The sequence below is a fragment of the Artemia franciscana genome, unplaced genomic scaffold (genome assembly GCF_032884065.1).
Source record: "Artemia franciscana unplaced genomic scaffold, ASM3288406v1 PGA_scaffold_62, whole genome shotgun sequence".
Taxonomy (NCBI): domain Eukaryota; kingdom Metazoa; phylum Arthropoda; class Branchiopoda; order Anostraca; family Artemiidae; genus Artemia; species Artemia franciscana.
In genome coordinates this window covers 713,827-728,707 of record NW_027062701.1, presented here as the reverse complement: position 1 = coordinate 728,707, position 14,881 = coordinate 713,827, and the positions used below count along the sequence as shown (strand labels likewise).

Here is a 14,881-nt window from a genome sequence, read left to right as displayed (position 1 = left end):
ATCACTGAGAACCTTGATTCCCTGTAAACTTTCCTCACTCTTTACAAAATGCTTTGAGTTGAATTTATTTTGACGTGTGTATGTATTACAGAATTTTCTTTGGGAGTTGCTGTACAAGCCAGGTTACTGAGCTTCCTGCCTTCTTTTTTTTACTTTTTTTGTTAAATAAAGTTTTAAAATAAGTAAAATGTTGAAAAGTAGCAAAACTCTCGAAATAAATAAAAATTGCTTCTTTCCCTTGCATTTTTAACTCTTCATATCCTCCGTTACATGATTTTTCATAGAGCTTTTGAGAATAAGTAAAAGAGATCTAATTCTAAATAAGCTTAGTATAACCTTGCAATTCTATGGGCTCATGCATTAGCAAAATATGTCAGCTGTTTCCGATATTTTGGAAAGAAACAACACGCTTTTGAAGGGGCTCAAACAGTTCTATCGGTATCATCCAGAGGATGCAAAATAGGGCCTCAACAACAGTGGCTAAATTTGGGAAGGACAGGAGGGGGGAGCATGGCCCCCTGATTTCTGGAGGGGCCCAGTTTCACCCATGTAATTCTTTGTTTATTCGTCCTTGTTCTACTTTGCTCTTATTTTACCGTATTTCTTCTGTGAATTATTAATAAATAGCAAATTCAAGATACTCGACGATTATTGCATTTCAAGAAAGTATCATGTTTTTGTCGTTCTCCCTAATTAATTTATGGTCACCCTTTTGGCAGGGGTTCGTAAAGTCCTTTTTGGGCTCGAAGACATTGAAATATCTCCAGCAATTAATGAATCGCATCAGTCGGTACATATATGTGTAGGCAAACATCTGGAAAGGAGGGATGTCCCGACCAGGGTGTCATCCCAGTTTTGTATTTAGTTTCTCGTTACCCTTCATCAAATAAATAACCGTGAAACAGTGTTAAGTTGTGTTCAAGTTCAAATCAGATTATTGTAGCATTGGTTTCATCCGGTTCGAATGGTGCAAAAAAAAACAAATATAAGAGCCCAAAGGAAAAAAGAAGAATAAAGATGCAAGGATGATTGGCTTTGTTTTTCAAACCGACTGTAAGTAAATCTACCTCATTTTATGGGGACAACTCATCAGCAACCGAAGTTTTACTGACAAATAAGCAGACCCTGGAAGTAAGACAACTTTCTGAGGAGACAGATCTGCACAAACAACAAACGGTGGAAATGGCTTCCAGAACGATTAGTACCGATTTGTCCGTGAACATGTATAATAACCACTGCCAACCAGTTTTGACTGACTATCCCGCCACCACCATCGGGAGTCACAAACGAAAATTTAACAGTTCCTATTTCTTGGCATACGCATGACTCAAATATTCGATAGAACAGGACTCGGTGTTCTGTTTCAATTGCCGACATTTCAGTGGATCCTTGCTAAGATCAGGCGAAAGGTATTGAGCTAGAGCATTCATTGACGTGGGATTTAGAAAGTGGAAAGACATTTCTGAACTGATATGGCAGCACAGAAACAGCAAGCGACACAAGGCATATACCCTTTCTTTGACTCAGTTTGAAGGTATTGAGACAGAGGCGGCTGAATCTGTTGCGTCATGCCTCTCGAAAAAACACGAAAAGGAAATAGTAGAAAATAGACAGTACGTAAAAGCTCTAGTAAAACTTACAGCATTACTTGGACGGCAAGGTCGTGCGTTTCGTGGCCATGATGAAGGGGATCTAGTGCCAATCAAGGGAATTTCGTAGAGACAGTACATCTTTTAACAGAAATCAACCCAGATTTGATGAAAAACTCCCGTAAGCCCTATGGCCATTACATGTCACACGAGTACCAAAACGACTACATTGAGGTCATAGGAAATGAAATCAAAATTTCTATCGCGAAAGACGTCAGAGGAGCAAAATTTTTTGTCATTCTTGCTGATGAGACAAAAGACCTCTCGAAAAAAGAACAACTTGCGATCTTAGTGCGCTATGTTCAAGCAAAGAAAGGGCCATAGGTTGCAACCACATGCGCAAGGTTGACGCTGAGAGTTTGGCCGACTTCATTTACAACAAAATAAAGGATATTGGCCTTGACTGGTCAAAGTGTATTGGACACCGCTATTATGGTAGGGCCAATGCAATGAGTGGGCACTTTTCAGGAGTACGGACCCGTCTCCAGGAAAAAGCACCGCAAGCAGTGTACACACACTGTCATTTCCATAGACTTAAACTTGTCATTGGCGAATGTATGCAGAAAATGAAAAGAATTTCATCAGTATTTTTAGTTTTGCAAACATTTTACAGTTTCATCTCCAACAGCAATAGTCGATACCAGTTGTTCGTTAAAGCCCAGAAAACTGTCAATGTGCCTGTGCTAACGCTTGAAAGGACAGTAGTGACACGTTGGTCTTACAGGTATAGATCAGTGGCTAAGATCTTGGTTAGATATGACTGCATACTTGAAGTTCTGTCAGTAGTTCAAGAATCTTCTGACAGAGAGGCAGCAGTAGAAGCTATGGGCCTTAAGAACCAGCTAGAGTTGTTTCCCTTAATATTCAGTTTGCATGTCATTCATAAAGTTCTTGCAGTGATAAACCCTCTTACTGAACAACTACAGGCAGCAGATCTGGTCAAAAGCTTGCACTTTAATCAGTGCAACAAAGAACGAACTGAGGAACATGCGTGATGATGAGTATTTTCGTGTCCTATGCGGCAAGTCTAAAGAGATGGCCATTAATGTTGGAGCTGATCTGTCGGAAACAAGTGCTCTCTCTTCAGCCATACCTGCTAAATCAAAATGAGCTCAGAAGATATTCGGAAGACTAAGAGACTACTTGACGACAACAACAATTGGAAAGCACAACATTGACTCCAAAAGCACAACAACGGAAGACAAAATTCGAGAGAGTTCTACAAGGTTTTGGACAGAGTGTTAAATGAGTCTGAAGAGCGTGTTCTATCCAGCTGCTAGTGTTAGAAGCCACACGTTGCCTCAACCCCAAATCCAAAGATTTGATGGTTTCGGATTTGCTTCTATTGATTGCGACATATTTCGATCAGGCGGGAATCGATACTATGCAGCTGAAGTGTCAAGCTTTAATAGCTCGTGCATTTTTTTTGCAGCTTCCACATAAACCAGCAAAATCTTTAGATGTCTTCGAAAGCCTTGGGGGATTGAAAGAAGCTTATTCTGAGCTTTATAAGGTTGTCAGGGTAGTCCTCACACTCCTGCTCACAACGTACTCAAACGAATGTTTTTCTGTATTGACGTTTGTGAAGGACTAACTCCACACTATGATGGAAAACGAGTGACTTTCGCATTTGCTGCTTATATTCTTTGAGAAAGCTGCAGTGAAGGAGCTTGACTTTGAGAAGCTTGTTGACGACTTCGTAAAAATGAAGCAAAGGAGATATCCATTGCTGAAGTAACTGTACGTAAGTTTCTGATTTATGAAGTAAATGTTCCATTTGGTGTTGTTTTTGGTCCCTAAATAAGCTGCAAAATGCGAACCCCAAAGGTATTACGGTACCAAAAAGCATCTTCAATTTTTTTTTTAAGTTTAAGGCTGGATGGGGGCCCAAAATCGATGTTTGGCCCCCCTAATGTTTTCTGAAATGACGCCACTGCTGAACAATGAGCTATAACACTGATTACAGAACATGACTCCGTCTTAAGGCAAAGTTTGATATGACATACTCGGCTCTTTTTAACAACTGCATCCCCCTCCCTCTCCTTAGCAACCTATCTCTACTTGTAGTGCTACTACTATTTACACAACCAATACAGGGAAACCAAGAAATATGGGACGGTTAGAGTTGGATTTCTTATAAGAAGAGATATCCCCCACTTTATTCCTGCGAAATTCACTTCAATAGACGCAACTCTAGGGAGAAAACTTAAGTAAATGGTTGACTAGTGGCATATCAGGGCTCAAGTTTTGAGCAGCCTGGTGCTCTAACCTTTTCACTAATAGGTATCAAATTGATATTATTTAGAAGAAAATAACACATTAGCCTGACTTAATTTTTTGTAAATCTTAGCTTCATCCCTGTAAAATACTTAAGTGTGCAGTACTAGAGAATTTTTTACTGTGCCATTCTAGCTATCAGTTTTAGATTTTAATTTTTGTTGCTTAATCATAAAATTAATAAAATAATACAATCTAACAATAGTAGTAATAAATAACAATCTACTGCTGTGATTATCATAAATTTATCATTCAGGAAATGTACTATTGCAAAAGAAAGTGTTCATTCTTTTCAAAGCAAAAAACGCCATAGTCTACAAAAAAATAAAAATAAAGATAATGTCGCTCCCCGTGCGTGCAGCATATATATGTGCATCGAACAATTGGTCGTAACGAACTATAATTAAGGAGTGACTTGGCTCAATAGTAAGGAAACTAGAAAACGGAAATTTGATATCAATTAATACATCAAAAGAATCATTACCTTGGAAAAAAGCTTATTGAGCTGATTCCAAATATATAAGATTCATCAAGTTTAGTGTTACCCATCAAAAGTTATGAGCCTGAGAAAATTTACTTGATTTTTGAAATAGGGGGAAACACACCCAAAATTTAGGGGTTCATCCCTCCTCAATACCTTGCTGTTCACGCTAAAGTTTGACTACTTGTCCCAATTTTTTAAAGGACGGCTACTGAAATACAGGGGCCGTTCAATCAGAATAGGAAGCTTTTCAAAAATGCTAACAGATTTATCATAAAAAACAGGGGCATCGTTTTTTTTGTGGGGGGAGGGGCAGTTGGCCCCTCCCAATAATTTGAAGAAAATAACTATTATGCGGCCCATGCCCTTTGACTATCGGATATGGAATCCTCTTACCCCTCCCCCCAATAAAAATGTTGGATCTACTCCCCTGATAAAGAGCAAGGTATTGAGTAGGGGGCAACGTCCATATGCGGAACCATTTCTGTTCGTTTTGTAGTTTCAGTGTTACTCCTTACTTTCAGTTAAACAAAACTTGTTTTTTTATTCAGGGGCATCGTTTCATGGGAGGGGGCAGTTGCACCCTCCCAATAACTTGGAGAAAGTAACTGTTATGCAGCCCATGCTCTTCGACTATCCGGATATAGACTCCTGTTGCCCCCCCCCCCCCAATAAAATGCTGGAGCTACTCCCTGATAAAGAGCAAAGTATTGAGAAGGGGCAATTGTCCATATGCGGAACAATTTCTGTTCGTTTAATGTTGCTCCTTACTTTCTGTTTATCAAAACTTGTTTTTTTTATTCGATATAATATAAAAACGGCTATTCATACAGAGTCCCTTTTTTATTTTAAAGAAAGTAATAGAACAAGGTGAATGATACATTCTGACACAAAAAGTGTATCACTCAAAAGTGTTTGCATCAATGATACAAAAGAATATGATGATTCTTTTATTTAACAATTGTTTGCACTTCATTCCATTTGTAAAATCGCATCCCTATCGACTTTTTGGCAAAGGTTCGAACCGTCATTCACGTAGGCCATATGTCATTTCAATATGGTAAAGTCATTCAAATATTCGAGCTAGTTTGATTAGAACTTCTGGCTGTGAAGGATCTAAAATGTTGCATTGGATACTTTAATTTTATTTTTTGAAGTATATACTGCACTTATGTGTTCTATAGTTTAAACGATTACTGTAAGTAAAATCAATTTAAAAAATAATTTTGGTGGGGATACTCTAGGCTAGTTTTTCTCCTAAAATTGTCTTTGATGTAGCCTATATTGTACCAATGATAGTCGATTCACACGGTCAACAAGCAAAACCATTCTGTGAAGATGTGTTCAAGCATTCCTTGGGATCCTGGGTTTTGAACTTAACTACCCTACAGGGGTATTTTCGGTTGGACAGGAGGGAGGGAAGTGCCTATCCCAGACCTTATTTTGCCTCCCACCTGACATGAGTTTGCCCCCCCCAGCTGAAATTTAATTTCTTCAAAAATCTTGTCAAACCAATTGGCTAATTTTTCAGTTTTTACCATCATCTTCAATTGATTTGGAAAATTGGCTCCAACTTTGTCTCCCCAGAATTTTGAAAAAATCACACCACTACTACCCTTTACCCCCTAATGTTTAAACATATAGCCTATCCTAAATTGTATATACACCAAATCCTCCATAACTTACTCTTATCTTCAAATTAATTAATTAGTTTACCCAAATAATAGAAAACACATTGGGGGAGGGGGAGTTTATTTTTGATCTTAATGGATGTTATATTTAGGTTTAGAATAAAATTATGATTTTGAATATGTCTATTTCTTATCTATTTTGTATGTGAGTTAATCAGGAAGTTTACCAGACCTGTTTCAACCTTGTGAAAAAAATAGTCAAGGCTATGGTATATTTTTCTATAGGTCTAATTTTGATTTGATTCTACTTTTCTTTGCCTCTAAGTTTTAGAACACAGCTGTTGTAATTTGAGCAGGATTTTAAGCTATAATGGGACACTAGTGCAGGGGTTGCCCTCCTCAGAAAGAAACACAATAAAATTCTGAAAATTATGGTGGTTTTAACAATTCTATAGCCTAATACCCTAAATTACCTTAAATTGCATTGTCCAACAAAACAAGGAACAATTCTGTAGATTTGCTGTTCAATGATAATAGGGACCCATATTCCAGTCCTGTCCATAAAACTTGTCCTCCATGGTTTAGAGGACCAGCTCTTGTCAATGGCATCACTAGAGGGAGCAGTGACAGCAATATATGGAATATTGTTCCAATGGACAATCACTCTATTGGAGAAGTAATGGTTGCAGACTCTGGTATCTGCCCTTTTCCGGGACAACTTCTTGCTATGCCCCCTTGTCCTGGATGATTCATCAAATTCAAAGGGCTTTAGATAGGAGAAGTCAGCATTCAAAAGCTTGTAAGTCATTATGACATCACCTCTTCAATGTCTGTACATGAGTGTTGGGAGCTGTGGTTTGTTCAATTGAGATGGGTATTTCTTACATCCATCAACAGCCCATTTTGCTGCCCATGTTTGGACAGATTCTATTTTCTGCTGGTCACCCTTGTTCAGGGGCATTGTAACACACATCCCAAATTCTAACAATAATTGTCTAAGACGCTTGTACAGTTTGGTCATAACTTTGGATGATCTGCTGCATACTGTATGCTTGATTATGCCAAGGGTCTGAGATGCTTTGACAACTGCTGTTTGTGGAATTTCAATTCCTTGTCAACAATTCCCAAATCTCTTTCAGCTGCTGAAGAGTCAATCAACTGTCTGAAGCCATTCTCTCTACTCACATGGTACTGTCACCTCATTCTTTCTCCCAAAGTGCTCCATCTTCCACTCTTGAATGTTTAATTCAAGCCTCTGCTAACAAGCCCAAAGTGAAAGCAAGTCTAGTTCTACCTGTGTGGAGGATCTTACAACCAACAACTCTGCACACCCAATGAGCTTTGACTCGTCAGCACAAATGTTTATCTGATGTTGTTAGGAGCATCATTAATAAAAATATTGAACAATGTTGGACCCAAGATTGTACTCTGAGGCATACCACTTTCAACTTTTGAGAAGAATTCCTGCCCATTGTCCCCAGATACCTTAGCTCTCTGTTTCCTTTCTGTGGGGAACTGCATGACCCATTCTAAAACCTCCAATTGGATGGTAATAGCTGCTAATTTTGACCTCAGCTGGCAATGATAGACTTTGTCAAATGCTTTGGCAAAACCTAAAAGAATCATGTCAACTGGAGTATCACAACCTAAAAACTCAGTGACTTAGTCATAAGCATCTATAAGATTTGTCTTAACCAAGCATCCAGATTTGAAGCCATGCTGAGTGGCTGTGAGGAGTTTGTTGCCAATTAAATGTTTCATGTTTCCTTCAAGAATTTTACTAACTGTTGAAGTGATGCTAATGAGTTGGTAATTGGTCTCATTATTCCTCCTTCCCCCCTTATGGACAGGCATAATATTCACATTCCGCCAATCTTGAGGAACTTGTCTGGTATATAGAGACTTTTGGAATAGTTTAGGGAACAGCAAGCTCCAATTGGGCCTCTTTGAAGGTCCAAGGGTGAACCCCATCAGGGCAAACAGACTTGTTTGAATTCAATCTTCTGAGCTGTAGTTCTATATTCAAGAAGTTTGATGGCGATATTTTGCATTGGCTTCTCAATATTGTACTCCAGCTTTTCTCAACCAAATGTCAAGATCTCAATCTATGTTGGCGGTCTGTGAAGAGTTTGTTGCCAGTTAAGTGTTTCATGATTCCTTCAAGAATTTTACTAACTGTGGAAGCAATGCTAATAATTTGGCAATTGGTGACACAATATTTGCATTTTTCCAATCTTGAGGAACTTGTTTGGTATCCAGAGACTTTTGGGATAGTTTTGTCAAGGGAAGGGCAAGTTCTAAGTTAGTCTCTTTGAAGGTCTGAGGGTGAACTCTATCATGGGCAACATACTTATTTGGATTCAATCTTCTGAGCTTCAGTGTTACATCCAGAGTTTCAAAGGTGATAATGAAAAGTTTCAAAGGTGAATGATATCCAAGTGAGTATTTATAATTTTTTTTAAGTAGTTTTCAGAATTCTATAGCATCTTCTTCTCAAGAGGGCAAGCACTGTACTAGTATCCATAATGCCCCCCCCCCATAATTCAAGACATAGGCCTAGGATATTATTTTAATTATTTAGAACCTTATAATTTATGGTTGAACAAAATTACAAGGCTCAAACACTTTTCATGAGCCTCAACTATGCTGTGGATCAGATCTGTGGACAACTTTCATTTTTATAACACAAAGTTTGTCAAAGCTCATTAAAGGTCAGTGATCTTTCTAGAAGAAAGAGACGGAGGTAGGCACTTCTAGAAACCCTCTCCTGTGTAGATTAGGCTGTAAAAAATCTCTGAAAGTTTTAGTCACCTGAAGGCGTTTTCCCCTGACAAACTGGATTCTTTGAACAAGATTGACAGATAAAACTGGATTGTCAAGTCGTAACCTGTGGAACAACACAGTATGGAAACTCGACTCATGACTAGGCAAAATCAACAATCCAAATCCACAATCTTCCTTTCGACCATGGCTGTCAAATTCACATTCTAGATTTTGAACTCATAATCCTCACTGCCAGTGGAACAGAATTTCCATAGTATGGATTATCACCAGAATGGCGAACTTAAAATTCAGATTCTGGTTTTATAATTCGCTTTGTCAGTGGATTGAAATAGCTGCATCCCCCTCCCCTCATGGGCAAAATAAAGTTAACAGCCATAGCCTATATATAATTTTAATGATTGTGTTTCAAGTTGGCTTGTTTTTTGGCACTATAAACCATCTATTGATGAAGGATAAGCCCACAAATAATGGCTATTCCATAGAAGTGGTAAACTTTTTTGTGTAGTCTAGGGCTATACCTGGGCCCCCAGCTGGAACGCAATTCCAACAACAGTGATTAAAATTATCTCTCAAAAGAGCATTGAAAAGAGAATTTAAATTGATTTTGTTTTTTCATTGCTGATTTCTGTTCTATGAGTAACCTGAACCAAATAGGCTAGTGCTCCTATAGGCTAGCATAGCTCAATGCAATAATGTTGAGCAGTGATTCTTGAACTAAAAAAATAGCTTTGCTACATACATGAAACTCAGGATTAGAGATGTAGCCCAATCCAGGTGCTAGGAAAACCATTGTGGGTTCAAATATTCACCCCTGGCCCCTCTAAAGTAGTGTCTTATGAGTGTTTCAAATTGCTTGCTAGTTTTGGTTAGCACCTTTTTTGCTAACTTGGGGGGTTATTGTTAGGTATTTTGCTTCTTTCAGTCACAACACTGGTTACAGGAAAAGTGAACAGAACTTGTCCAATCTTTAAAATATTAGGATACAAAAGTCTTTATTTGAGCAAAGCAAAGTAAAATTCCTTCAACCTTCCTTCAAATTGGCAAAAAACTTCTTTGATTAGTTTTACTTTGTACTTTAAATTGGTTTAGTCTATAAACAAGCTATAGTGATCTGCAAAACTGATTAGTATCTACAAAAATAGAATCATTGTTCGTTGGGTTCAATTCTTGAAATACGTCAAAAACAAATAAATTGTTGGTAAACTTCCGTTCAAGCCCAGATGTTCTTCTATCTATAACGTCAAACAACATTACAAAATCTGTTTGTATGAAGATTTTTGTGGGAGATTTGTTCTCTCTGCTGTTGTTTATATAAGAACTGATTCACAATGCTTGAAGGATACTTATTAACTTTATTAAGTATTATGAACTAACTTATATGAGCACAAAAAAAAACTAACAGAAAAGACACAAAGTCGACAAACTTTGTACATACCCTAGGACAAAATTTGGCCCCTTGGGTGGGTGGGTTTTGGACATCAGTGCAATGTCAGTGACTATTATATTTGCAAAGAACATTGAATGGAAACTCTATTGGTATATTTCTTTTCTTCCAATCTGATTTCTGTCCTATAACTAACCCTGGCTGCTCAAATAAGGGATGTTTCAACCTACTTAAGACCATTGTTTGTTTCCTACTTATAAGTTTTGGAAGCTTTTAGGAAAATTCCTGTTGAACATAAATTCTAGCTTGACTTAGAAGGAAGTTATCTCTGATCTCCAGTCTCTTATTTTTATTCTAATCTAAAAACTCTGATAATATCGTTCCTAATATAAAAAAAATATTAACAAATAAAGTACGTATCCATACATCATTCATGTGGGGGAAAGTGTTGAAGGTCTACTTAAAAGTAAAAATATATGGATTAATTTGACAATAACCACAGTCGTTTGAAATTTTTTCACAAAGTAACATAGTTGTTTGGTATCTTTTTGATAAGATCTCTCAATTAAGATGTCTCTTAACTATATTTGGGTGTAAAGTAACCATCGAACATTAGGGAGTTAGTGCAAGTTAGTAAGTGTTAAGTTAGTGCAAATTAAGTGCTTTTATTTTTAGTCTATTTCTAAACTCGTCAAATTGCAAGTTATTTTAAAAATCTGTGTATAGTCTGGCATTATTTCTTGTACCTGGATTAAAAAAGCTGATTAAGCTCTCTTTAAGCTTATACCTCCAGTGTCTTCTCATACCTTCTTCTTCATTGAAGAAATATGGATATAGGCAAAAAGGTTCTTGCTACAAAAGTATATCCAAATTAACTAGTTGCCCATGTCTTGGACCTTCTTGGCTGCATAAATTACCATGCCTCCTAGTTTAAATGCTTCCCAAAGAGGAAACAGAGTAAATCCAAATTCTGCCCTAGGACACATGGTCAAACCAGCAATATAATCCTTTTTCTTCTCACAGTTCTTACCTCCTGTCATATCTTTTTCCATCAACCAGGAACAATAAAGATAGGCAAAACGATTTGTGGTACTAAGCTCTATCCTAAAAAAATAGTGTAACATTCCCAGTTGGTATGATGGTTTTGGGAAAAATAAATCTTTTTGCCTGTTTTCATTATTCTTGGTTAAAGGATGAGCGTTTGAGAGGATATCTAATGGGTGAGATAAAAACGAGTTTAATTGGCTCATTCAGCATGGGAACAGGAAGTTATGTCATAATTATGTTTTTTAGAAGGAGAGCTTTTAAAAAATGGAATAAAAGAATTGTTTTTTTCCAAATAAATGTAAAGAGCAACATTGAAACTTAAAGCGAACAGAAATTATTCTGTTTGTGAGGGGGGCTAGCGACTCCTTAGCCCCTTCTCTCTTTACGCTAACATTTTATGATGCCTTACAAACATTTGCTAGTGCAACAGCTGTAGTTAATGGTAAAACTGATTACAAGTGTTTATTTACCAACTACCTTTTAAAATATTTAAATGATAAATTTTATTGTTTAAAGCAAACGCACACAGTAGCGGTTCTATTCGTCATAATCTGGGGGGGGGCAGATTTACCGTAGGGTCTGTCCCAATTTAAAAAATAAAATATTTTACAAATCTAGGCTTTGATACGTTGTTTGAAGCAATTATGAAATACAGGCTTGTTTTTTAAAAATCAACACGAAGTAATAACATAAAATTACCTTTTTTTTTCATACGAGTGTGTTTTGATAAGGAAATGATAACGAGAGCAACACTTTGGTTTTAACTTAACACTTTGGTTTCAACTTATTCCTAGAAAGTGGTAAGGGTCTAACCTCTGCAGTTTTACGGAAAGTGTGGACATTAGGCCAGATTGATGAATATGACTTTGCATTTTGGGAAATTTCGTAGAACTCTTGCCTGGGGCCAAAAAGGATGGTTTTTGCTTGTCCTTGAGCCAGAGCCTATGGTGTCTGAAGTGACTTGGAGTTTTATTGTGTATGTCAGAGAGAACTATCTGAAGTTATGCAGTCAAGCTTTCGTTTCGTCAAACCATGTTTCTGCTTTCGAGTGGAAAGCTCTGTTCTAGCAGGCAAGCTGGCAGGCACCAGTTTCAAATTGAAGATGGACTAAAATCTACAAGTGTTAAATATATGCAGCAGTTACCAGGCCCCACAGCCAATATATATTCTTTGAATGATAAATAGAAAAATTTACAGAAACAAAAAGTGGGGACCGAAACGGCTGTCATCAATTGTTTCTACCCATTTCTGTTCGTGATTTCAGCTGAGTTTATCATTCGGTTTTTCGTGCTTGAGATTACGGTAGAGAAATGGTATCAGATGTGCCTCTTAAACTTTAAAAGTTCTCTCATTGCTAAAGAAATTAGAATTTATTCTTTGCTTCTTTCTAAGTGATGACGTTAGAAACTCGGTCTACGGCAAAAAAGTCAACTTTTGAACTAAGACAGATGGTGTTTTTTTCTTCGACGGCAGTCGATAGCTCATTGGTCAAAGTATATGTCATCCATTTTTTGGTAGAAAAATTCCTTCATGAGATATATCTGTTTGAAAGTTAAAAGGGGTTGACAACTTGAGTAGTAAGGTACACACTGAAACCAAAAATAGGCCTATACAGAAGTGGTATCAGATATGCCTCTTAAACTTTAAACGTTCTCTCATTGCTAAAGAAATTGGAGTTTATCCTTTGCTCCTTTCTAAGTAATGGCGTTAGAAACTTGGCCTACGCAAAAAGTCAACTTTTGAACTAAGACAGATAGATTATTTCTTTCGACGGCAGTCGATAGCTCTTGATGAGCTGATCAAAGTATATATCATCCATTTTCTGTTAGAACAATTCCTTCCTGAAATATACCAGTTTGAAAGTTTAAAGGGGTTGACAACTTCAGTAGTAAGGTATATACTGAAACCAAAAATAGGCCGATACCAATTATGAAACATATAGGGGAGTTTTAAGCGACAGTCAGATGTTAGGCTACACTCATCTTCAGTAATGAGGGGTTTGCAACTTTTGCTAGTTGCAATGAGGGGTTTGCGACTTTTGCGAGTTGGCATACTATTTATTTTAAGATCCTTACAGATTAACAACTTCAGCATTTAATCGAAGCGAGGAAACAAAACCAAAATGTTGCTTTAGAAACACTTTACTTGGCGAAGACGAGCAAAGGTTGCCGCAACACCTCACGTTGCCCATGCAACGTAGGTCTAGTTTACTTTCATAAGAACACTTGTGCAATTGAGTACATTCACATGATTTACCTATTAAGGGTTACCAGCTTATTTATATGGTCCATATTTACAACTGTATCCTTCTCTTCCGTTATTATTAAGCAATTCTAGTATTTCGTCAGTCTTTTTAAGAATTTTTCACTTTCCTCTCTTTCAAATGGTAGAATCGAAAGATTTGTTAAGCGTTATGTAGTCATTGTAGATCTCAGGTAAGTTTTCACTCCCTTCAAAGTCGAAAAGCTTCTTTCAGCCGCAGCGGTGGTTAAAGGGAGAGTGAACAGAATTCGTCCGATCTTTGTATCACAGAATTTGTGATACAAAAGTCTTTGTTCAAGCAAATTGAAGTAGAATTCCTTTATATTTCCTTGAAATTGGTAAAAAAAAACTTTTTTTTTACTAGTTCTACTTCGTACTTTAAATTGGTTTGTCTGCAGACATGGTGTGGTGATCTGTGAAACTGAATATAGCATCTACAAACAGAAACTCATTGCTCATGGGGCTTAATGGTTTAAATAATACATTCAAAGAAAATACAGTTAATACAGTCAAGAAAATCATTGGTAAAACAGTCAAAAATGTTGACTTTAATCTTGATGCTCCCAATGAAACTACAGCGAATTCACTAAATAGACACCTTGCCGCTATTGAACAAACCATGTAATATTCCCTGCCCCCCCCCCCAGCACCAGACCGCGATATCCCTGTAGTGCAATCTGTTGATGTTGAGGCGAAAATACATAAACTAATCCTCAACTCTCCCCTGAGGAGAGGACAGCCCCTTTCATACACAGAATAATTATTGTTAGTTTTAAGTTTTAATGTCGCTCCTTACTTTCAGTTAAAAAAGCTTGTTTTTTTTTAATTTTATCGTCTGTCAAAGAATCTAAATTCTTAACTTCACAATTGTGCAAATTCATTAGTTTTATGTTTCAGTCTTGTAGCATTAAATGTTTCTCGATAGGCTACAGATTTAACAAATAATCCAGTAAAAGAAAGCACTTTAAGTACATATCAGGTAAAAGTCATGCACTTAAAAAAATTACTGCTTAAGTACATATTGTCAAGTGCTTAATACTTAAAACTTTTGAACAAATTTGTAGTATCTGTTATGTGCATTCCCAAATTTTTATGGACTCTCAAGCTATCAAAAAGCGCACGCAACAATTTGTCCGAGGGACATGCTCTTTGGACCAATGTTGGCTACCAGAATCTTTGTTACAATGCCATCAGATCGCATTTGATGGGGTTTTTTTTCTGCTCTTTTGATTGAATGGTACACATTCCGCGAGTGAACTCCTATTCGTTTTAGTTTGGCTTCTATTTCTTTTTCATTAATATTTTGAATTTTATTGAGTTTGTTTTTCAGAGAACGGATCAATATTGGTTCTGTATAATAAAAGCT

The 14,881-nt window shown here is 37.0% G+C and overlaps 1 protein-coding gene across 3 annotated transcripts in view; it reads left to right on the top strand.

Annotated features, from left to right (window-relative positions):
* The first annotated feature begins 5,436 nt into the window (after positions 1-5,436).
* Positions 5,437-14,881, top strand: part of LOC136042083 (prolyl 4-hydroxylase subunit alpha-1-like) — a 122,345-nt gene continuing 112,900 nt past the window's right edge. For 2 of the 3 annotated variants that reach the window (XM_065726979.1, XM_065726977.1), the window contains exon 1: positions 5,437-5,467. In XM_065726979.1, coding sequence (XP_065583051.1) covers positions 5,452-5,467 — 16 coding nt within the window. In that variant the 5' untranslated portion in view covers positions 5,437-5,451. Of the gene's footprint in view, positions 5,606-14,881 lie in introns of all 3 variants that reach the window. The other variant, XM_065726980.1, reaches the window with a different exon arrangement.